Here is a 24,805-nt window from a genome sequence, read left to right on the forward strand (position 1 = left end):
AATACAATCGCTATGAACTCCGGACCGTAGGAACGGGGAAAAATAATTTGGTGGGCCCATTAGGTAAGGCCCAAATAAGACTCGACCGATAAACCGGCCCAATGATTTGTTTTCTTGGACCAACCCTTTGCAAGTAATGGCAACCAAGTCCCTCATCTTAATTAGTGGATCACCACGTATAGTAGCAGTTGACTTGCCCCTCTATCTTTTGACCCCACCAAATTCAATTTACAATATATATATATATATATATATATATATAATATACATATATATATATATATATAAGTGTCCAATAATATCCATGATTTTTTCTGTAATATTTTCTCTTCTGCCCAAGCTGTTTGGTAATGCATATCTAAACAGATAATGCAATAAAAAAATAGATAATGATTAATGTACTGGATTATGATATGATTGCGGAATTTGATTCTTCCTTTTATAATAGATGTATTAGTAAAACAATCTTCCATTACTGGACATTTCACCATATAATTAACGTAAAATAATAACAAATAACCAACATTGTTGCAATTATACGTTACTATTGGGTAAGGGTATTTTTAAAATTTATTAAAAATAAAAACATTTTATTTTAGGATATGTTTTTAAAGATACAATTGTCATTTTAGGATGTGAAGCTATTGGTTTCTTAATAAAACCCGTCCGAATCCACAGAAAGAGGGAAAAATCACGGCACACGTCATACCGGAAAACGGCAAGAACGCGCTTTTCCCCGGCAACAATCTCTCTCTCTCTCTCTCTCTCTCTCTCTCTCTCTCTCACACACACACACACACACACACAGATACACACACACACAGAGATACACACAGATACACACAGTTCTTCTTACATTGTAGAACAAATTATACAAGGTCAAATCTTTGTGATACCCGAATAATTTAACTCCCTCTTTCGTCAAGATTTCGCGTTGTAAATCTGGAGCCGTCCTTTTTTTGGGGGGAGAAGGAGGGGTTTGGAGAGATACGCGGGAGATTTATGCACCTCTCTTTCTTCTTTCTTTGTCCCTCCTTAGCTTCTTCTCAGATAGGTAAACGTTTCGATCCTATATTCTTCTCTTTCTCATTGTTTCATCTCCGTGGTTAGAATATCAAATGATTGAAGCTTTGGATTCTCTCGAACCCCCGTGATATACCCATTTCCGTTTTGAGCCTCCCAGAAAACGTGGGTTTGTGTTCTTTTGCTCCGATTTCTGTCCTCGGTCGATTTCTGATAAAGAAAACCATGATGTTGTCTGAACCCGTTTTCTGATATTTTTACCTGCCTTGGTCGGCTGCAGATGCTCTGCATCAATGTCCTAGTTGTTAGATCTTGTCTTGTGTAAACTGTTTGATCAAATGTTTAAACGACTCTCTCTGATTCTATTTTTTTTTCAATTGATTGTTAGCCAAGAAACCTTGACTGTTTATCTCAGATTGATCTTAGATTCAATAGCTCTGTAGTTCTTCTTGTATATCTCTGCTCCAAAAAATCGTTCCACCCATGTTTACATGCTTGTTCATGACAGGCGAGCAAGGATTTTGAAATATGGCAGAGGTAATGTCTGGACATCTGGATCGGCATAACAAGCTAGGTAATGAGAAATCAAATCTCCAATCTCTCTGAAACATGTTTTACGTGTTTTTCAGTACATGTGTTGGCATGAGGTTTCAGACATTTCTATGGAACTCTGCAATGTGGGAGACAAATTTATGCAAAAGATTCTGCATTTTTTTTTTTGGTTTTTGCTTAAATACAGATGGTGAGTTCTCTGAGGATGACAAGAAAACTAAGCTTGGTTCGGGCGGAGCTGGAGGACAAGTGTAAGTTCTTGGACTCGCAGCCTATTTTCTCACCGGAGAAGGAGCAAATGCTAAACTCCGCTCTCAGCCGTGTCAACGACCTCGAGACTCTTTCACCAAGAAGAGCCGTAAGAACAGCCGAGTCATGTCTGTCCCCATCATCTATGATGACATCGATGCTGAAGACTTGCAGGCTGTTGATGCTTTTCGCCAAGCTCTTATCTTAGACGAGCTTCTCCCCTCCAAACACGATGATCTTCACATGATGCTTAGGTTCTTCTATCTGTTTTCTTCTTCTGCTTCTTCATCAGAGGCCTGTACTCTTTCCTGCAAAAAATATGATCTATTTTCTCTCGTAAATCTTAGGTTCTTGAGGGCAAGGAAGTTTGACATTGAGAAGGCGAAGCAAATGTGGTCCGACATGCTTAATTGGAGAAAAGATTTTGGTGCAGACACCATCATGGAGGTCAAGATCCTCTCTTGCATTCCGTTTCTTGAATTCTTTCTCCATTGTTTTTGTCTGAAACTCTCTCTCCATCATTCTTTCTCCAGGATTTTGACTTCAAGGAAATAGACGAAGTCCTGAAGTATTACCCACAAGGTTACCATGGAGTTGACAAGGAAGGAAGGCCGGTGTACATTGAGAGACTTGGCCAAGTCGACGCCACAAAGCTGATGCAAGTAACCACAATTGAAAGGTACGTGAAATACCATGTAAGGGAATTCGAGAAGACATTCAGAATCAAGTTCCCTGCTTGCTCCATCGCTTCCAAGAGACACATTGATCAGAGCACAACGGTCTTGGACGTTCAAGGAGTGGTATGATGAGAAGGAATTTACCTTATTTATATGATATTGGAAAGTGGTAGATCACGTCCGGACAAAGAGTGATTTGATGTTCCTTGGATATTGATTGTGTTTTCAGGGGCTTAAGAACTTCAACAAGGCTGCAAGGGACCTCCTTCAGCATATTCAGAAGATTGACAATGACAATTACCCTGAGGTACTAACATATTGTTCTTCTGTGTATTTCATATCTCTCCATTTTAAAACTCAGAACCCATATAGGTTTCTCGGATAGTTTATGATATGTGGAGTGTTTTGTGTTCACGGTAGACTTTGAACCGTATGTTCATCATCAATGCTGGCCATGGGTTCAGACTCTTGTGGAGCACCGTTAAATCTTTCCTTGATCCCAAGACCACTGCCAAAATTCACGTAAGCTCTCGTTTCTTGACAAAGATCTGAGCTTTACACCTTTTCTCCATCTCTGTCTAAGTAGAAGATTTTGTGTCCAATCAGGTTCTTGGCAACAAGTACCAGAGCAAACTTCTGGAAATCATTGACGCCAAGTAAGGGTTTCATAACTCTTGGATGCTGCGAACTGCTGCTTTTGTCCTGAAGCTTTAGATTTTGCTGAAAATTAGGGTTTTTCTCAAATAGTACCATGAATCTGAACTCGAAACTCTAACTCTGAACATGTTTTCTCTTTTCTTTTTCTTTTTTCATTCAGTGAACTGCCCGAGTTCTTGGGAGGTAGCTGCACCTGCGAGGACAAAGGCGGATGTATGCGTTCAGACAAAGGTCCATGGAATGACCCTGAGATCTTCAAGGTAACACAATCCTTACACTTGACTTGACACCCGGATGGTGAATATAAAATACAGAAGTCATGCATGTGGTTTTTTATGCATATTCTTTTTTGCATTTCTATTGACCATCAAATCCTTTTCTGGTAGATTCTTGAAACATCCATATTGTTGCTGACATCGCTTTAGCTTCAACTTAACTGACAATGGTTATACTGCATACCGATCGATTGACGAAGTAAAGATCTAATTATTGTATGCAGATGGTTCAGAATGGTGAAGGCAGATGCACGAGGAATGTCTTGTCAGGCATCGAGGAGAAAACGATCTCAGAGTACGAGACCTATACACCAAAGGTATGGGCTCTTGATTTCGAAGCAATTGCTGTGAATTCTGCCTTTTCACATTTGTTAATCATAAACCGTTTTTGCTTAAACAACTCCAAGGGACGTGGATCTTTCGAGGCAGAAGAGAAACTCAAGCTCTCTGCAGCTGAAGCAATGGTGAGTTTCTTTCTTCCATGGCTTTGGTCCCTCAGATCTTGATATATGAATAACTGAACTAATAATTGTAGCAAAATCTTGCAGTTTATCTTAGCCAAGAGCAAGAAATTCAATGAACTGAATGAGAAACTCATTCCAATGGTGGACAAGACCATGGATGCTACTTGGCCTACAACCCGCAACAAGGCCAACACCTTTGCTAACACTGCAGGTCCATAGATCCCCTGTCCGGTACAACCTTAACCGAGCTAAACGGATTCAAATAACCGATACTTTTTCTGGCCCTGATGCAGAATGTTGCCCGGTGAAGCCATCAGAGAAGAGGGCAGGAGAAGGGTACCTGTTGGGGGGAGTGATGACAGTGCTGATGGGAATAATGACGGTGATGAAACTCACCAAGAACATGCCCAGGAAGATCACAGAGGCCGCCATATATGGAGGAGGAAGCTGCTACTATGAAGGAGAGGGCGGGAATGTGGCAGTGTCAAGCAGTGAGTACATGGGGATGGTGAAGAGGATGGCGGAGCTGGAGGACAAGTGTAAGTTCTTGGACTCGCAGCCTATTTTCTCACCGGAGAAGGAGCAAATGCTAAACTCCGCTCTCAGCCGTGTCAACGACCTCGAGCTTCAGTTATCGGAGACCAAGAAGGTACCTCTTTTTTCTTTTCTTATTTGGTGGTTGAATACATGTGATTTCGATTCTGATATCATGGTTTTCGTTGTGTTTCTTGACGCAAAAGGCACTGGATGAGGCACTGTCAAAGCAACAGGAGATACTTGCTTACATCGAGGAGAAAAAGAAGAAGAAGAAGAAGGTATGCATGCAAACACCACCATATTGCATCTTGCTTAAATTTGAGAAAGACCCAGAGAGAAAATCTGTTTTTTTTTTACACTTCACTAAATCTCGGTGCTTTGCTGAATGTCTTTTCTTTACAGTTCTTTGGATTCTGAAAGACCTGCAGAGCTTATTATGGCAGGAGTAAGTTCAACATCCATATATTATATATGCATATTTATTAATATTCCTGAGAAGTCTAATATCTTGAGTCTCCCTTTCTTTTTTATTTCAAAAAAAAAGTATTTTGTATACCTATCTCTATCTTCTGTTCCCATTCGATGTTGTCTGACGTCTGTCATGTAATGGCCGAGGGAAATTCAACTATGGCCAGAAGGAAAAAAAACTGTGTGAACTATGTGAAATTTAAATATGTTATATATAATGCTATTATAATAATTGAAGAAGAAGCCGGATTGTTTATGTGCCTGGATATTAGCTCCCACAATATGGTCTTTGAATTAGCAGAAGCATTTGCTTTTAACATCATCAGATAAAAGGGGTTTTGTCTCTCTGCTTACACACTTTGGTTACGATACGTCTCGTGGTTCTTTTTTTCTCTTCTTTCCTCTCTTGAATGAACTGGAAAACGCAGATCGCCGAAAGAGAATGTCTGAAGCTGATGCAAACCCTTTTACCAGCAGAAGAGATGCTTCTTCTTCTTCTTCTGGTGACAAAGACAAGAGATGAAAAACATTGAGGAGATAATCAGTTTTTTTATTCTTTTCCCCTTTTTTTAATGGGCGGGTGTTAAAAGAATGGATGGGGAGATAAGGAGAGAGACCTGGTATTTGGCTTCCTCTTGACGGTCAATGTAGGCGAGCAGCTCTTCTTGCCTCATCAGAGCTTCATAAAGTGCCTGCTCAGTCAATGTTAGAGATATTATACCATTTAGTTCGTGAGACCTTTTTTAAAAGCTTTCAAATTTAATTTAAGAAAAATAAAAAGTTTGAAGCTTCAGCAAAATACCACCAATCCATACCTTCTTTGTGGCAATCAGCTCAGCTTCAAGGGCGTCAACCCGGCAGACAGCCGCATTCAGAAGTTCCTCCTTCTCGTAAGGCATCTCAGATGGCTTTGATTGGAGAGTGCCTATTTTCTCCTCGAGCTCGCTTAGTTTCTTCAGTACGGAAGAGAGGAGATCAGCGTCAGTGAATGGTGATGCGGGAGAAGGCGGCCGGAACTCCTCCTGAATTCCACCACCACGGGAAGTGACCTCTGTACCTGTCCCTTCGTTTTGTGACGTGTTAGGAAGCGTCTTGGCCACCTGGGACGAAATTGTGCGGAAGAACATTACAACAGCCATAACAATGGCCATGAGCATTACAAGAACCTTAGCACAAATGCCCTCGGGAGCCTTCGAGGTGTTTGGTGGCATCAAAGCTCCTGCATAGGAGAGACCCAAATTTCAATCTCTTTCATCAGTATGTTTGATACCAAAACTGGGTATATAATGTATCTGTAAAACAAAAAACCCTTCTCTACATGAGCCTAACGCTTGCCTTTTGAGGCGACCCTCTGGATGGTGGGTTTGACCTTCCAGCTTGCATCAACGGCTTTGTCAACCATGGGGACATATTCATCATATCCCGGGAAACTACCAGCCAAACTTGTTTCACCGACAATCTTCGCCTGCAAAGTCACAGATAGAATTAAAAAAGGGCAGCCCGGTGCACAAAGCGTCCCCATTGAGTGGGGGTCTGGAGAAGGGTCCCACCACAAGGGTGTATTGTAGGCAAGCCTTACCTTGCAGAAATATCTGCAAGAGGCTGCTTCCAGGACTCGAACCCGTGACCTCTAGGTCACAACGGCAACACCTTAACCGGTGCGCCAAGGCTCCCTTTAAAAGTCACAGATAGTATTAAACAACTTCAAAATGCTCACAGGTTTGGATGAAATGCGACATTTAGACAGATTCATTACACCGGATACATATACTTGATCACATGTTCCCATACATGCTACAAGCAGCAGCAGATTTTGGAAATTCTAACTGCCTATATATCAACATATGAGTAATTGTGGCCAAGAACTAGAAAATACAGAAACCAAATTACCTCTTCGCGAACCGGGGTCAAACGGAGATGAGAATAACTCTTCACTGCTTTTGGAGACCCGATATCTTCAGCTTCAGAACCTGACTCGGCAGTGGATGTGTCACTCCCCTTGATCTGTTTTAAATGGTGCCAGAGTTTAGGCATGATGTGCTCAGGCTTAGCTATACATTTAGATGATTGATACTATGAATCAACAAGGGCATACCCATGGATAAGATGGCTTAGCATAAGCGATGACTTTCCCCTCGCTGTTCAAAACTTTCACGACCTGCTTTGCACGATGTGCTCCCCCATGAAGTACCATCTGTAACATTATGAGCAATTGCGGTTGTTTTCTTCTGAACAAAGACAAATGATTATTTAAAAAAAAGGCATAGGTGTAAAAGAGATGAGCCGAAGTGGCTTGCCTTCAAAATTTCTGGATTCTTCCAAGGTCCCTTGTCAGAAAGCATGCAACCACCCTGGTCTGCACAAGTACATGCACCTCCCAAGAATTCCGGCAACTCGCTGTAGAAAGTGACAATACATCAGAAGTCATGCAGTTTTAGAGAAGAACTGAACAAATATAGATGGGAAAAGAAAGAATGGACAACAATAGGACATAAAACCTCAGCTTCAAATACCTGGCATCAATGACCTCCAGTAATTTGCTCTGGTACTTGTTACTGAGGACCTACATTAAAAAAACGGTAAAAATAACATTTATGGAGTTGTCCACTTAATGTCATCCTTAAGAATAAAATTATAAAGAGAATATATTAACATACGTGAATTTTGGAAGTTGTTTTGGGGTCTAGGAAGCTCTTCACAGTGCCCCATAGCAGCCGAAATCCGGGTCCTGCATTGATGATAAACATTTGGTGGAGGGTCTGCAAGAATTAACCCAAAACTAAGATTAGAATATGATATGATATAGACCGTCTCAGGAACAAACATTCCAGTAACAAGTTTCTATTTTTAAGCTGTGACGGGAAACTACCTCAGGATAATTGTCTCCATCAATCTTCTGCAAACGTGTAATAAGTTCCCGAGCAGATTTGGTGAAGTTCTTCAGACCCTGAAAATAAATAACAGGGAATGCAAAATGTTAAATAACTCAGCACCTCACCAGACCTAGGTTGCAATGCAAAGGGAGAGCACCATTTAGAATGAAAGAAAATTACCACTCCCTGAACATCCAGAATAGTTGTGCTTGAATCAATATGCCTTTTTGCAGCAATTGTGCAAGAAGGAAATTTGATCATAAAGCTCCTCTCGAACTCCTTTACATGATATTTTACGTATCGATCTATAGTTGTAACTTGCATGAGTTTGTTAGGATCAACTTTCCCCAACCTTTCAATGTACACAGGCCTTCCTTCCTTATCAACACCATGATAACCATGTGGATAATATCTCAGCACTTCATTAATCTCTTCGAACTCAAAATCCTGACAAGATCAAACTGGTAGAATAAGTAAAGCTGATTCCCTGGTTCGAAACAAAGGTCAGATATATTCTGTAAGATGCAGCTACCTGAATAATAGTGTCAGTACAGAATTCCTTCCTCCATTGAAGCATATCAGCCCACATGTGCTTTGCTTTTTCAATGTCAAATTTCCTCGCTTTTAAGAATCTAATAGAAGCAAATAGAGAGAAACAGCAGCCAACATCATATTGAGAGTCAAGGAAATCAATCAAAGACTAGATGGCGGGACATGAAAAGTAACAAAGAAATGCATGATATCATGGTTGAGATCAATCAACCTCAACATCATGTGATAGTCATCGTGTCTCTCAGGAAGCAATTCGTCCATTATCAATGCTTGACGAAAAGCGTCAACGGCCTGCAGCTCTTCAACATCCCGCACATCCTCGATGGAAACGGAACTGACTCGGCCATCGCTTTTTCTTCTCCCACTCTTTTTCTTGAGAGAATGCTTGAACTTTGTGGATGCATTGATCGCTTTCTTTTTCAAAGAACCGATCCTGGTTCTCCTCTCATCCTCAGAATTCTCAAAGTCTGATTTTCTCTCCTTTTTCTCATCGTTACTCAAGAATCCCTCAAAACCTGTTGAGAGGAAATAGTTAAATCCTTTCCGAAAGAAAAAACAAAGTACCCAACAACTAGTGAAAACTCGAATTGTCTAATGCTCTATGATTCAGAGCAATAAAACGAATAGATATCAAGCGGGCATACCAGACTGCGTGAATCTTAAAACAACAACGTTAAGAGGTGATATTTCCACAAAGCAACTACCTTAGCTGTACAAAACCCATCCGAAAGTTCCTAACTTCTCTAAATTCAGCGTTGTAAGAACATGTACGACAAGCTAAAACCCTCATCAAACACCGGCAAAAAAGCGAAATTTCCTAGCATTGAGCTTCTCATTGCTCCATTACACCTCAAATTTTTCGATCTTTACCAGCTCAAGCCTTTATGCTAAACTGAAACCCTAGAGTCGGACCGAAAAATACCCAGAAAGAAAAAAAAAACAGAATTTTACACAGAAAGAACTGATGCATCACACGGCAGCAGAAAAAGTAGATCCGATCGCTTACATGGTCTTGCAAACCGATCAAGCGGACCCGACATCTCAGATTCCTTCGCTTGAATCTACAGAAACAGAACTTTTCCTCCCTATATATTTTTATCGCTCGCTTAAATCTTCGAGAATATGGCTGATCCACGAATCAATGCACCAGCAAGGAACCCTAATTTTCGCGAATCAACATCGCCAGGAAACCCCCCGGAAAACCCCAAAAATCAAAAGGGAAAAAAAAGGGTAAAGGCTTCAGAAGCAACAGACGAGTGAAATTCGGAGCGAACTAAGGACTTTCCTGTTTTCTTTCACCTAAATCGCCTCGTATTTTAATATTGTTTTTGTTTTTATGGTTACATTCCGATGATTATTTAATGGCACCCATACTATTTTGTTTTTTTATATTTTGATACCCACACTAATTGTAATAACTTCATACTCCTAATTCCTCACCTCATGCATCTAGAGACTAGACCCACCTTTCAATTATATTCAGTTTAAATCTGATTTTCAGAAGAAAAAAAATTCAGAAATTGGGTTGAAACTTTAATAAATTTATTAATTTATATTCGGATAAACATATGTATTTATACTATAAGCATATAATCACATATAACTTGAAATATCGCTTCAACTATATAGAACTAAGTTCAAAATTTATGCTTGCGTTTTTAAGGAAATAAAGCGTGGTGGTGCAATTTGTAGAATATTGGGTTCATAATGTAACCAAAGATAATATATGGTTCAAAGAGAAAGGTAGATACAACATTTGGGGTACATTTGGAAACTAATAAAAACAAATATTATGGGAAGTGCAATATTCATGCTTTTGTCACCAACCGAGGAAGATCCGACGGTCATTAATGACCGTAGGTAGAATTTTAACGGATCTACGAGCAAGCAGTGTTGTAACGTCACGTCAGAAAATATTTATTATAAAAAATAGATAAAATAAGAAGAAAAAAAAGTGAGGGTAAAATAATCGCCGACAAAAAGACGGCATAAAAGGCACGCCGAGAGAGAACTTTTGGGTATTCTCTAATACCCCCAATACTTTTATTATTTTCAGAATGGTACCCGTTTTTATTGGTTTCTATTTTCTAACACCATTCATTTTGTCGAGAATACATAGATGGGAAATCATTTTCTAGTGATGATATATCTTTTTTTATTTATATGTTTTCCTATTACTTTCAAATTGGTAGAAAAGATAATTATTACTGATTTTCAATTGATTAGTATAAATACGTTTCAATATAAAAAAAATATTTGATCCATAGTCCACCATGGTTAGAAAATTATAATCATATTTAAAGAAAAATGATGAATCTTACATTCACATATCGGAGACTTTTCCATTTTTTAGATATCAAAGATATAAATTTTTGTGATTATTTTAAAAAAATTTTGGAATAAGAATTTAAATCCATATCAAAATATTATGAGTACATGATTTTTTTGGAATAAGCATGAAGTTCTAGAAAAAGGGGTGAGAGTTGTGTTTAAGATGTTAGAAGCTAGATATTAATTTCTCGAAACATTTGGGGTTAGAATTAAAGTTCCACCTTGGTCTGGTCTGGGAGAGCGTGAGATGGGACCCATATGACACGTGGCAAGTGATGAATCAGAGCAAAAAAGTAATTGTAGATACCGGGGCGATTAAAAGACGAGTCAACGGTTCTTTGTTCAGCCTTTGACAGTTGCTGTCGGAATATTTCATTGATTAGTCATTCATCACACAATTTTATTAAAACAGATGATTTCGATCTATGGCTATTTCGCATAACAACCAGAATTTGACTTTAAGGGTTTGGACAAAGCCATAAACGCTGTCGGCTGAGCAATCAAACCCTTTGGATCATCATTCTGTCAGACGCTAATCATTGGTTAGTGGTAGCGTTACATTTGGTTGGAATTTTTTCCAATCATTTGTCCTAAGAATCATAATAACACTAAACATTGTAATATTTTATTATAAACAATACCCACCACCTAAATCTGAACAATTAATCTTTGCTGAAATCGAAGACATAATTTCTTAAAACAAAACTTTGAAATGTGTTGGCAAAACTTTAGACGAAATTGTAGTCGTTCATAATTTGTTCCGGTTAAAGATTTAATCAATTAAAAATTTTTATTTTGGCCTCGATGTCTAAGAATGATGAGAAACCAAAAAAGGTGCAAAATTACATTTCGCTCTGATAAGAATTCCAGTGAGCATCCTCATCCTCACGGTCGGCATCTCCTCCGCCGTTCCACTGCTCGCCACTTCTCTCCGACGGCTCCGATTTCGCCGGCTCCTCCTACAACCACACAAATCGTTTAGGCTTTGTATCATATTACGTAGAAAAGGCATCCCGTTCTGAGTTGCTAAAATAAAATGCTGTAAACACATTTCTTTTTTGGGGGCCCTTTGCAAAATATAGATGAGAAAAAAACTCTTTGCAAATGTTTTTTTATTGCCGAACTGAACCTGAAAACCGAAATGCACACCCCTAATATTACGTAAATGACACAAAATGTATACGTACATTGTTGGGAATGTCTGTTGCCTCTACCTCGGTGTTTGGCGGGTTATCTTCTTCTCCTGCGGATGCTTCATCTTCTTCATTGGCTTCCCGGGCTGCTTGAGTAGCCGCTTCTTGAAGCTTCTTAATCACGTCGTGATAATGATGGTGATCTGCGGAGAAAAAAATGAATTACAAGAGCCTCCTGAATCAAAAACATGATTTTGGAAACGTATCAAATGCATATATCTCATTCCTCTGCTGAAAACTTTCCATATACACAAGTATATAGTTTTCTGATCTTTCCAATACCATCAGGAGGGGGTTTCCTTTTGCATCAACTAAGCGTATTTGCTCAAAAAGAAATGTAAAGCTGAGGGATTTAGAGAGGAGGGAGGAGATTTTGTCACGTTTTGCACGAGTAGCAATAGCATCATTAAGCTTCATTGGATGTCGTCGTTCTTCCAACTTGTATTTCAGTTTGATCTGCTCACGTGTCCTATCAGGAAATAGTTGTTGTATCATTGACAGATCGGTCCCAAACTCACGAATGCCCTACAAACAAAGAACATCAAATGAAATCACTCAAATTAGATACAATGAATTGGTTCCCCATTGTTTGTTAATTAATTCCAATTGGATAACCAAATATACGCAAATCCCGCAATCAAAGTTACAACAAGATTGAGATAAATGGAGAATCAGAGAATAAAATTATCCATTACCTCATAGAACCGTGCTGTATCTTGCTTTGACCATCGTACTCTGGCTTGCCTTTGCACGTAGGTGTGATAGTTTAGCAGAGGCTCGCAATCATCAGATGCTTTCCTAGTAGTACAAGAAGCACTTCAACAGACCAAAGACCAAAATCGAGCAGTACAGGGAAAAATAGTGTGGCACAGAAGTGATCACGGACAATTTTTGAGAAGTTCGGTTCATGAGTTCAAAAGGAATGTTGTTAGAGTTCCACATCGGAAATATGTGGGAACAATTGAGTCAATATAATACCATGGACACCCTCCCCCAACAAGCTAGCTTTTGGGGTAAGTTCTATCCATGGACTTTGAGACTTTGTTGGGCCCATTATTAATGAGTGAGTTCTATCAAGCTAGCTTTTGGGGTAAGTTCTAGCCATGGACTTTGAGACTTTGTTGGGCCCATTATTAATGAGTGGGTTCTATCAAATTGGTATGCAGACGACGCGGCGGGAGAGGAACGGTCGGGAGAGGAGTACAAAGGGTGCGTAGCCGCCAGCGACCGAGAAGCCGCCAGCGCCGTGGTCGTCGCTGTCTAAAGGGGGCGGTATTGTTAGAGTCCCACATCGGAAATATGTGGGAACAATTGAGTCAATATAATATCATGGACACCCTCCCCAACAAGCTAACTTTTGGGGTGAGTTCTACCCATGGGTTTTGAGACTTTGTTGGGTCCATTATTAATGAATGAGTTCTATCAAATGCATCTAAAAGACTTGAGCTATAATAAATAGAACAAATTGATCAAAGAGACTTCTCTCGATCAACAACCTAGCTGAAAAGCCATTTTGTTCTACCACAACATGCTTTATAAAAAAACATTATCTACAACTAAACGAGGATAAAAGCTATTATCAACCACGGAAGGTCAAGGGAAATAATATAAATAAAGAGAAGTATCACAAACTCTGTTCAGAAATTGAAAAACATTAACATTAGACATTTAACTAGAAGAAACTAAGAATTTCAGGTGGCAGGTGCACAAGGGAATGTAAAGATAGATTTTGAAAAAAAAGGAATACAATACCTTTCTTGGATTTGAAGCCCTCGTGCTTCTTTTGCTTCCTTTTTCTGCTTAATAACAATAAATTCCCATCATTCAGAATGACTGGCCCAAGCTTACGCACACCAAATTAGTGCATGTCTAAACATATGCACTCATGTAGTGCAAAGATAAAAGTAAAATTCAATTTCTTGCCAAAACTTTCAAGTTTCTTGAGCATAAATTGTTCAGGGCTAGCACTGTATAGAATACATAAAATGTAATAAATGTAAACCTTCCTACCCACACAACTTGTAGTTGCAGAGTAAATAACGCAGAGGTGAAGAATCGTTTACCTCCAACCACTTTTTATAATCAACAAGCTGAAGCATATCTCTAATAGGCAAAAATGGGATATCTTCATCTAGGGTTTCAAGCAACTCCTTTGCCACTATAACAATAAAAAATAATGTCAAAATAACATACAAAAACAGTCACACACAACACAACATAATATTTCAGCAAGAAGTTACAGTTACATGTTCTTCTTCTCCGTCGGCGAGTTAAATGTTTGAACTTCTTCAGGGGGTTTCACTAGAATGATCAATGATGTGGTGCTTCACTGCCATTTTGGCACTTTTGTGTAAGTGTTTTTTCCGCAGCTGCACCTCTATTTATTTTTCTTACATCACTAGCTCTCTCTGATTATTCTTCTGCAGTATGTTCCCAACAATTATATTCTTCCATAGCTGTAATGTTACCGGGACATTCAAACTGCTCTTCATGTTCCCATCCACCAGAAAGGATTCCTTTCTCCATCTTAGAAATCAGTAATATGATAGACCCTTCAGGGCATTCATGAAGAACAAGAACAAAAGAAGGTTTGTGCAAGAAGTGAGATATAGGAGTAGATGATTAAGATGACTGAAAAATAAAGGGATGAAGTGAAGCTGCTGGAATCAGAGTTGGATTTATGTTTTGTTATGTCATCTCAACGAGTTTGTAAAGGAGCGATTATAAATAGTTGTTTTGAGATTTTTTTCAGGGTTATGCGAGTATTTTGAGAAAACGGTTAGGATTTGGGTTGAGAAAGGAGACTCTCATTAAGCAATTCTTCAGATTGTAAACCATCGATCAATCGATTATCGTGTTTATCAATTTGTTAACAGTACATCGGGACCTGTGTACAAACCTTCTGTTCTTGTTCTTCATAAATGCCCTGAAGGATCTATCATAATATTGCAAGATGAATTGAGCGCCATGCAGCCAGTTATCCTAGGTAAATTTGTCTTTAAAAGAAAATGAGCTTAAGCAACCCAACTTGCCCAGAAATCTTACTGACTTCCTAGGAATTTCAAGAATATCAACGTCTTGAATCGCTCCATAAAAAGTAGCATCCACATTGGTAGTTTCATTTCTCAGTTCCTTATTCAGCTGAATTAGGAATTCAGAAGTGTTAGCACCCACGGGCACAAAATCCAAGTCATCATCTGGGTAAACAGATTCAAGTGCCCCATTAAAACCTTGGTTTTGTTTTCTAGCTTGTACGCCATCTTGCAATTTTGGCTTTGGTTGGAACTTTTCAGAATGCTTTCCTGTGTTCATGATGCACAAGTTTAATATTAAAACAAACACAAATACATCATGGAAAATTGACCCACAACACTTGTATCCTTCTCATACTTGCCAAAGGTAGTAGTGCCCTCCTCTACAATATCTAAAGTTTCCATATCCAAACAATTTTTTGTTTCCTGAAACAAGCCAAGGTTATTCCAAAATCAAGTTTCACGCACCTCTGTTTGCATCCCTCCATTTTGAGCATGAATACCTCCATCCAGCTCTGCAGCTATTAAATCCCTAAACGTTACCGAATCTTGTGTCCCAAGAACACCAAGAAAGATGGGTGTTTCTATGTCTTCATCCATTCTTTTCTCCATATTCACTCTGTCCAAGCATGAAGAATCACTGCTTCCGTAGATGAACCAATACCTCCTGAGAAAACATCTACATTCTGAAAAGATCATAAAATTAAGAAAATACCAAGTAGACACAGATAAGGAGACAACACACAACGCATAAGATTTAATATCGCTTTACCTCTTCTGAGACTGCCCCATTATTTGATTGATTTATGGTGCCACTATCGGGTGCAATTGCCTCAAAAGGTAAAGTATCTGCAAAGTAAACTTCACATCCTTAACAATTTTACATTTTCTAACAATTCCAGTCTAAGTGAGATAATTATCCAGTTTCAAGGAACAAACTGCTAGGGTTTGCAGCTTCAGTGCACACAACCTCCCCATTTAGACCAACTGGTTCTTCCCTTCCGCAAGATTGATCTTGCATTGAAGGCTTTTCCTTTTCGTCATTACGGAGCTCTGCAGCGGAAGAAACAGAGGCTATCTTCTTTGGACGAGGTTTAGCCCTTGGTTTAAACTTTCCACCCACCCTGGCTGCAACAGTTTGGTGTGAAATGTTAAGCCAAATAATCCAATCCAAAATTGACAAGACCTTTCAACGAGAAAAAAGCCAACCACCAGCTGCAGCAGGCTCCAAGAATAGGCCATCTAGATCTATGAACTTTGTTCTTCTAAATGTTCTTTCTGTGCCATTCAAGTGATATCTCCTTCCTTTGTAGGAGGAAATCAGCTGATACCATAGTTGCAACAAGAAGATAAAAGCTTTTGGTTAGACCATTCGCAACTTACCAACTTTCAGTAATTAGTGGCAAACATTTCCATCATAGACTTAACCAGGGGAGCTTTACATTTTCAAGAGATGTAGTCACAAAAACGAAACTCAAATCATGTTTCATTTGCTACAAAGGCTTAAAACAAACAGGAGCCAGCAGTATATTCTAGGGCTAGGCTAGGCATTTTTATCTGAGAACTGCGGGTTTCGGAGTTTCCTATCTCGCCGGTACCCGAAATTCATTACTCGTGAGATAATGAGTTAGATGCCAGGTTCTCTGAGACGAAAAACCCGAGTTTCGGATTCGCGTTCGAGTATTTCACGATGGGTATCTCACGGGTACCCGACTAAATTCAAAAATTATAAAAATACCATTTATTTTTAATACATTTACAGAAATACATATCCATAACCTAACCCTAATTCACTCTATCTTTATGTTTTGAATTTTATTCAACTTTTGGATTGTTTTGGATGATGATGTATTGTGGAGGTGTTTGGAAAGAAAATGTATTCTGGATTTTATTCAACTTATGGTTATACTACTCATATATGTATTTGTATTATATATTTGTACAAGTTATTTTTTTTAATTATACACCGGTTCGGGTCGCGCAAGTACCCGAATCACGGGTACCCGTGTTTCGTGAGATAGAGAATGAGATATTCCAATAAGAAACCCGATGAGACCGAGACGACCGAGATAAGGGTACCTTAAAAAGTCTGGTACCCGTACGTGCCCATCCCTAGTATATTCATGTCAAATGACCCAACTCAACGCAGCCCATCATGGGTTCAACTTTTAGTGAGTTGGGTACTTAGGTTAAAAGCCAACCAATTAAGCTAATGATCTATTTTTGTTTAACACATTTTGGGCTAAATGGGCAGTCGAGCTGCCCATTAACCCATTTAGAATGCATGAACAGTCAAAAACGAAAACCTACAACAACATATCTTTGCACACCTTAAGAGAATGCAACAACGGCAGTAGTAACATACAAAGTAACATAGTTCTGCTAACTCACAAATCTTTAAGCTCAACTAGCCCTGCAAGAACCCCCAGAGCCACGTACATGAAACCGGTTTCCTGGGCTGAGTCGCAGAGGATCGCCACCTTCAGAATGTATTCTTGTTTCCTCCGCCTCGGCCACCGTTCGAGTGCTGCGTCGGCAGTCTCAAACTGGATCTCCACACATTGGCCACCCCCATAGCACCGAAGGACCCTTCACCGCCAAGTTCATCACTGATGATGCAATCCCGACGCGAAAAAGAAACGTTCTTACTTGAATATAAGATATGTAAGATTACTTATTCCTTTTCATTACGTGTACGATCTCTCTATGATATTCGAGATTGTACACTCCCACATTTCTTAACATTAGGACTTACACTGAAACATGTAAAATGATAAAGTTCAGAACTTTTTGTATATACCGATCTTCACGTTCTCGAGGATGGTTGCTCCGGCTACGATCAAGACTCCATCGTCGATATTCGGGTGCCGATCACCGCCCGCCTAGGCGATTCTTCCGAGCTCACGTGGTGGATGATGGAGACCTTGTTTCCCACCACCGTCGAGGATTATCCTCTTCCCGATCTTCGTCACCATGTGAATATCGACGGCGAACACGTCGGAGATCCGTGATTGAAGAGCTATAGCCAGAGGTTTCCGGGCTATGTCCACAGCTTATGCGCGACCCGATGCGCATGAGATTTAGGAAAAATTCAAAAATATCCAAAGAAGAAAATCTAAAACGCAAACGATCGAAACAGAATCGGACGACGTACATTCACCTGCGGGTCTCACATAAATATGTCACTGTATCATTCTTGCCTTTTCAATTCTCCATAACATAATTAAATCTTTACTAATACTAAAATTAGCCGTTTGCTTATTTTTTAATCCATCATAACGTAAATTATTTATTTAAATCAGCATTAACCGACATTACAACTGAAAAGGACCATAACGTCTATCATTTAATTATATTTATTTTTTATCTAGTTTTTAAAGTTAAATAAAATTTATAATCATTCTTAGATATTATAAATCTACAGGTTATTAGTTATGATAAATGTTACAATTTACTATTGATATTATATTCAAGTAAAATTTACATCATCTATATTAATCTATAAAACTAAGACCAAAATCTTAATGGAATTTTTTGTTTTTAAGTAAAGTGATATTTTATTTTAAATTCTTCATAATAGTATTTTCTAATTTATCTATTACTATTCTAAAATAAATAAATTTAATTTAAAATAACAATACATTCTATTAAAAGTAATTATAATTTATTAATTTTCTTAGGATCTTATTTTAGATCCATCATATTTCATTTAATTCTTATAATTTCATTTTGGATTAATTATTTGCATATTGTATAAGTTTCTCATTAACTTTTACCATAATTTTTTCATAACCAATCAAAATTAAACAAAATGACATGTAAGATGATGAGGTGGCTTCACCAAATCTCTTTAAACTCCTTTATTAATATATATAGATTTGCATATTGTATAAGTTTCTCATTAAATTTTACCATAATTTTTTTATAACCAATCAAAATTAAACAAAATGACATGTAGGATGATGAGGTGTCTTCACCAAATCTCTTTAAATTCCTTTATTAATATATATAGACTAGGTGAAATCCGCGCGATGCGCGAGTTGTTATTTTTTAGGATATAAAAATTTATTGATATCAATGTATAAAAATTTTATATATATTATGAAGTTAAATTAGTGTGTATATATATTTTTTAGAAAAAGGGTAGAAGTGGAAGAATCTAATAATTATTGTATTATTAGATTATAAAATTATTATGTAATAAAATCATTATTACATATGTGTTGAACGACTCGTTTTGTGAAAGATTTGCTTTTAATGTCTTTATTCTCAATCTTTGTTATTCTTCAATTTGAAAAATACAAATTAGTTGTTAAATAATAACAAATAAATAAATTGATATTATTAAATATTGTAGTAAATATTGTTTTAATAATTGATAAATTTATATTTTTTTCACGATAGTTTTTGATAATATTGAGTTGTACATCCATATAAATCCGTGTAGATAATGATATGTAGCAAGGTAAAACACATGATTTATAAATTAGTTTAATAATATTGATATTACTCTAAATATGAATATATCAAAATTCTATGGGTTTATATGATTTTTATATTTACCGTCGATTATCTTTGAGTTTATACCATTAATGACTATAACAATTCTTCTGACATTCAACTTGTCCATTTGTGAACGGGTTTCTGGCGCGAGATCATCTCATATAAAAACCTTTACGATATTGTTGTTGTTTAAGACTGTCTTTGAATTTTATTTATTATCATTGCGTAGCATAGTTTGATCGAAAATTGTCTTCTTCGAAATATAAACGGATGATTTGAATCTTTTGGTGTTAAAATAATTCTTGGAATTAAGATTTTTTCCCCTTGTTTTGTCTTGTCAGAATTTTTGTCTCCACAATCCATTTTTCTAAATGAGTAATTATTAGCCTCGTGTCGTTGCAGAGTCCTTCTTTTTTGTTGATATTTCTTAACATCGTCAAGGTAGCTCCAACCTTCAAATGAAGCCGATAATTCGGTAATCAAGAAAATTCAAGAGAATTTAGATATTCGACGGGGTATAATGATTGTCAATCAGTTGTTGGAGTATTATCAATTTCAATGTTGTCCGAGCTGAGATACTTTGTCATTTGTCCTGAGATTTTTGAAAGAAGGAATCCATTCATAGAGTTTCTGTAAGATAATCATGATCTAAGAATAATTCTTGAAACTTTGGATACGCTACATTTGCAATAACTTGCATAGGATCATTTGTACTTTGGAGCATAAATCCATTGTCTATTATAATTTTATCGGCTCTAGTGAAATCGTAAGATTGAGTATCTCTTTTAGCTATTATCTTGTTTCCAACTTGTAAAATCCATTTGGCAAAAGTTTTTTTCGATCGGTTAAGTCTCATGTTATGCCTGAAAATAACTAAAAAATTTACTAACTTCCAAAACTTTTTTTTATAGAAATAAACAAACTTTGAATTTTAAAAAAGTATATGAACTTTCTTATTTATTTTCTCAATGATTGATCATAATAATATGGTATATTATTAATTGACGTTAGATTGTCCATAGAAATTAAAAAAATCCAAAAAATCAAAATGCAATATCAATTAGTACAATGCTAATTATTTTTTAATGGTATAAGATCCATATTTTGTATAGATTTACGTGAATTTTGATATGACGTTTAAGCCTACATTCATTATAATAACACTAAATATTTAACGAATTCGATTACATCTCATTGTTATGTGTTAAAAACAACATATTATCATTATTTCGTAGAAAACCCCAATTTAAAAATATAAATATAATATATATAAATTTGTTCATTAAAAAATACATATATAGACATATATATATAAATATGCATATATATATATATATATATATTGTTGGTTTGGTGCTCTATGATGTACTGTTTATGAGCTATGATTATGATACATTTGATGTATTGACACTTTCTATAGTTTTATGGATTAGTGTTTGATTCATTACGTATTATGCATGCTTTAATATGTTATGAAATCCGTGTATCATTATGAATGATACTAAACTCCCTGGTCTTGTGTCGTTGTGGGAACAACGACATAATAAGACTAGTATGATGTGTGATAGATGATCATAGGATTGATCATAGGTATTGGATACGATCACAGTCATAGGTATTCGTTGGAGAACGGAATACTGGAATGACCCGCATGAGATTGTCACATGGACTAGCGTCATGACTTGAATCTCATATGACGGTTCCATGATTGGATCCTAAGACCTGAGATATCTACGGAATCCAACATGAGGAGTTTCGTGCTTTGAATGCGTCAAACGTCCTGCGTAACAGGAGGATTATAAAGGCGTGTATCAGGTACGAAATGAATCATGTACTGGATTGTAGATAGTCAAGACGGGATTTGTACCTCTCGTAAAAGAGAGAGATATCCCTGGGCCCCTCGTGCGAGCGAGACTGTAGAAATGCGTGGCCGCACTATAGACGAACGACGTCTGTTTCAGACAGTCAAACTCAGTTAACGAGAAAGCAGTCGAATCAGATAAGGTGGCTTGTCCATGCCTTATGTTCGACATATGATATCGCGATACAAAAGGATCATCAGCCGGAATCATCACTGGCGTTCGTATGATCACGAACAAACTCTATTCGAGATAGGTAGTCATAGTGTCTTGCTAGAGACCGCCTATGACTTGTATATCCGGAATAGAGATTTCGGACTATACTGCTATGTCGAATGAGCCTACAGGGTCACACACGCAGGGAAGGACGAATGCACGAGAGAAAACGACGGAAAACCGAGGCGGAAGGGTCCGGACCGGACGGACCGAAAGGTTCGGAACGGACGGTCCAGAGGTCCAGACGCGTGGTCCGTCCGTTCTGGTGACTAGAACGGACGGTCCACGTTAGCACGCAGACCGTCCGTTCTACGTGGTGGAACGGACGGTCCACGTTTAGGCAGACCGTCCGTTCTACATGCTGGAACGGACGGTCCCAGTGCTTTTCTGACCGTCCGTTCTGGGCTTCAGTGTTTCCGAAAATTAAACCGAAATTAGGGTTAAATCACTTTATAAGAAAGTGATTAGAACCCTAATTCGTATGAGACTTGGAGCAGCCGACTTTTGGCAGAAAAGAGAGAGTTTTTGGAGATCCAAAACGTGTTCTAAGTCTCGAGATTTCTCGGTGCACAAATCGAATAGAGATTCGAGTCCTAGCAGACAAGTTCCAATCGTTGGAATTCATCCCGAGGTGTGGATACGTGTAGAGGGCGAGGTATTCTTCCTCCCTAAGTGATCGGACGAATTCTTCAGTTGATACAGGCCCCGGATCGATTGAGGTAAGCGTTCTAACAAGTTTCTACGATTTCAATAGAAGCATGGTTCTAGGGTTTATCAATTTTTGTTTTATATCCGCTGCGCAAACCCTAGAATTGATCTCTTAGGAATAGGATTCGCTCTAGAGATCCCAGGAAACCCAACATATATGTATATTTATGTCGAGGATGAGCTACTTCTTCTCGATCGGTGTGTTTCACAAACTCGGCAGAGGAAAGGAAACTGCCATGGCATATGCAAATTATCCTCATTTCCTCCTCTTCCTTTCAGGTACTTATACAGAATCCCTTGTACCCTTCTCCCATTGGGCTCCTCCACTTTGGTAAAGACACAAGGCATCTCCAACACTGCAGCTCTTCCCTTGTCCATGGAGTTATGTTCCCTGGACTGTTTCTCTGTCTCTTTTGGTTTGGCTCCTGTAATGCCCGCTTTATGGTTCGTTACATGTATGCGATTATACGAAGAAGACATTTTAGAATCTTCATTGAGTAAACTACCTTGCTGATTCATTACAAAAAAAACTACCTTGATGATTCTTGTTGTCCAGATCGGACAAGCTCGAGGAATTACCACTTCTTCTTCCTCTTTCCGCCAGTAGCGGAATGGCCAGAGCATTGTATCGGCGAAGAGAGAGTTTTTTGTTTCTCACATCTCCTCCTTTTATACCTTTTATATGAATCCTAAAATGTATCATTAGACTACTACACACATATATATATAGGTTTATATACATTCAATTTTTTGTACCTCTCTGCGATGGAATCTTTGGTTTCTTAAGCCTTTCCAGCCTCTTCTTTACCCTCTAATCTCATCTCCTCTATTTTCCTACTCGCCTCTTCCCCGGCTCGCTTAATTTCTCCTGCATTCACACCAATATCACATACACATAAATATATGACATTTATATTCATATATACACTAAAAGAATTGAAACTAAAATGTCACACGTATCAGCAAAGGCCTCGTTTGGCACATCATCCTCTCCACGGCAAGCAGCTCTGCGTCTCTTTCCGTTCACCAATATTTTCGGTGACTCTGCCACTGCTCTATATGTTAAGAAATGGTTGTATGAAAACTTTTTTGCAGTTGCCAAGGCGAACTGAATGCATAAGACCTCCCATGCCAAGTTTAATGCCTCCAAAGTACCTGAAACACAATTCCCAAGCAGCTTCTACTTTCAGTCACATAAAAATCCATATATATATATATATATATATATATATATATATATATATATGTTATGAAACAATGAGAATGAACATTCACTCGCACCTAATGACAACAACCATAACTCTCTCTAATCCTCATGACACAATCGTAGAGGGAATCGGTTTTCATGCAGTACTTGACGGCTCACCATCGACGCTAGAACGATAGTGATCGCCCACCTAAACCAGACCCATCATCATTCATTAGCAAGTGAAATACCCAAAATCCGAAATTGTAAGCCCAGCAATTGTGCGAGGCGCAGGGATCACGAACCTAATGACACACCGTCAAACACTCGATCAGAGATACCTGGCAAAAAATCCGAAAATACCATTTATGTAAAAGGAGAAGAAACTTGGAGATGAACGATAGAGCGGACTATTCCGTTGGAGATGGGACCTGCGATGGCGATGAACTTGCTCTTCTTAATCTCTTTCTCGAAGTTTACAACTTCTTTTATCGGCGTGAGCTCGCCACCAGATGCGGAGGAAGAAGTCGACACCATGGTTTTCTTGGCGGAAGCAACTGTAGAGAGAAACGCGGCAGAGCTTCGGCGGCGACAGTGGTGGAGGCTATCGAAATTGTTACCGGCATTCAAGAGAAGGATCGTTGGAGAAGAACCCTGGCAAATCTCGACAGCGCTTGAATCTCCGGACTTTGTTTAAAATTTGCAGATGATATTGCCTTTTGGAACCCTGGGAGACGCTAAGCTGACAGCATCTTCATTTGAGAGAGAGAACATGTGATTCCATTGTTTTTTATTTTATTTTTAACTCACTAAATAATGTCATCATTAGTGGATCAATGGATTCTATTGGAACGTTTTTGTTTTAAAATTTATTATGAAACGTTTTGGTTTTAAAATTCATTATGATTTTAACAAAAAAATTTATAAATTTAACAAAAAAAAATCATTACGTCATTAAATTAATAATAAGCCGTTTAAAAATAACCAAACACGTCGTCGACAGAATAAACCGTTTTTACGTCATTATGTTTTGGTTTTGCTATCATTAAATTTTTCCATTTATTCAAACACAACCGTTTTTTTTTATAATCAAAAGCTTTGTACCATGCTTTGAATATATTGTCACTATATACAACTAATACCCAAAAAATATATAATTAATTAAACTATTTTTATAACTATAGTAATGTATTCGCATTCTTTTTTATTCTATATAATCATCTTTTTTTTTAAATCTATTTTATATGTCTAATAATTAATTCAATTTAAAATTAAAAGTTTTGTTTCTGATTTTAATATCATTTTCAATATATACAACTAATACCCAACAAAATTATAGAATAAATTAATTTTTGTTAAAACTATAATAATCTATTCGCATTCTTTTTATTCTATATGATCATCTTTTTTTAAAAAAAATATATTTTACATGTCTAATAATTAGTTCAAT

The 24,805-nt window shown here is 37.7% G+C and overlaps 2 protein-coding genes and 2 long non-coding RNA genes across 4 annotated transcripts; 1 reads left to right on the plus strand and 3 right to left on the minus strand.

Moving 5' to 3' along the window:
- Positions 1-1,076: 1,076 nt before the first annotated feature.
- LOC104807745 (phosphatidylinositol/phosphatidylcholine transfer protein SFH3-like) lies at positions 1,077-5,145 on the plus strand. The gene is made up of 16 exons (XM_010533141.1): positions 1,077-1,188; positions 1,532-1,597; positions 1,763-1,801; positions 1,871-2,078; positions 2,172-2,271; positions 2,358-2,624; positions 2,731-2,808; positions 2,922-3,023; positions 3,108-3,157; positions 3,319-3,418; positions 3,658-3,750; positions 3,841-3,897; positions 3,982-4,108; positions 4,191-4,546; positions 4,638-4,712; positions 4,837-5,145. The coding sequence occupies exons 2-16, from the start codon at positions 1,552-1,554 to the stop codon at positions 4,849-4,851; spliced, it is 1,713 nt and encodes a 570-aa protein (XP_010531443.1). The 5' UTR covers positions 1,077-1,188; positions 1,532-1,551; the 3' UTR covers positions 4,852-5,145.
- Positions 5,135-9,367, minus strand: LOC104807744 (phosphatidylinositol/phosphatidylcholine transfer protein SFH8). The gene is made up of 14 exons (XM_010533140.2): positions 9,334-9,367; positions 8,539-8,842; positions 8,308-8,407; positions 7,956-8,222; positions 7,772-7,849; positions 7,560-7,661; positions 7,416-7,465; positions 7,200-7,299; positions 6,998-7,096; positions 6,793-6,906; positions 6,238-6,367; positions 5,718-6,121; positions 5,520-5,594; positions 5,135-5,402 (listed from the first exon to the last, which is right to left on the minus strand). The coding sequence occupies exons 1-14, from the start codon at positions 9,365-9,367 to the stop codon at positions 5,370-5,372; spliced, it is 1,890 nt and encodes a 629-aa protein (XP_010531442.1). The 3' UTR covers positions 5,135-5,369.
- Positions 9,368-11,920: 2,553 nt separating this feature from the next.
- Positions 11,921-12,378, minus strand: LOC104807746. The gene is made up of 2 exons (XR_770848.1): positions 12,232-12,378; positions 11,921-11,994 (listed from the first exon to the last, which is right to left on the minus strand). It is a non-coding gene; the product is annotated as an uncharacterized LOC104807746 (long non-coding RNA).
- Positions 12,379-13,581: 1,203 nt separating this feature from the next.
- LOC104807747 lies at positions 13,582-14,137 on the minus strand. Its single transcript, XR_770849.1, has 3 exons — positions 14,098-14,137; positions 13,915-14,009; positions 13,582-13,647 (listed from the first exon to the last, which is right to left on the minus strand). It is a non-coding gene; the product is annotated as an uncharacterized LOC104807747 (long non-coding RNA).
- Between the last annotated feature and the right edge of the window lie 10,668 nt (positions 14,138-24,805).

This window comes from Tarenaya hassleriana, unplaced genomic scaffold (assembly GCF_000463585.1).
Source record: "Tarenaya hassleriana unplaced genomic scaffold, ASM46358v1 Cleome13, whole genome shotgun sequence".
In the NCBI taxonomy this organism is placed as follows: Eukaryota; Viridiplantae; Streptophyta; class Magnoliopsida; order Brassicales; family Cleomaceae; genus Tarenaya; species Tarenaya hassleriana.

Coding starts and splice junctions, on each gene's coding strand:
- LOC104807745 (XM_010533141.1), top strand. CDS start 1,552: ATGGCAGAGGTAATGTCTGGACATCTGGATCGGCATAACAAGCTAG. Junction 3,419..3,657: donor ATGACCCTGAGATCTTCAAG/GTAACACAATCC, acceptor TATTGTATGCAG/ATGGTTCAGAATGGTGAAGG. Junction 3,898..3,981: donor TCTCTGCAGCTGAAGCAATG/GTGAGTTTCTTT, acceptor AAAATCTTGCAG/TTTATCTTAGCCAAGAGCAA.
- LOC104807744 (XM_010533140.2), bottom strand. CDS start 9,367: ATGTCGGGTCCGCTTGATCGGTTTGCAAGACCAT. Junction 7,850..7,955: donor TTCTGGATGTTCAGGGAGTG/GTAATTTTCTTT, acceptor ATTTATTTTCAG/GGTCTGAAGAACTTCACCAA. Junction 6,907..6,997: donor CTAAGCCATCTTATCCATGG/GTATGCCCTTGT, acceptor CATTTAAAACAG/ATCAAGGGGAGTGACACATC.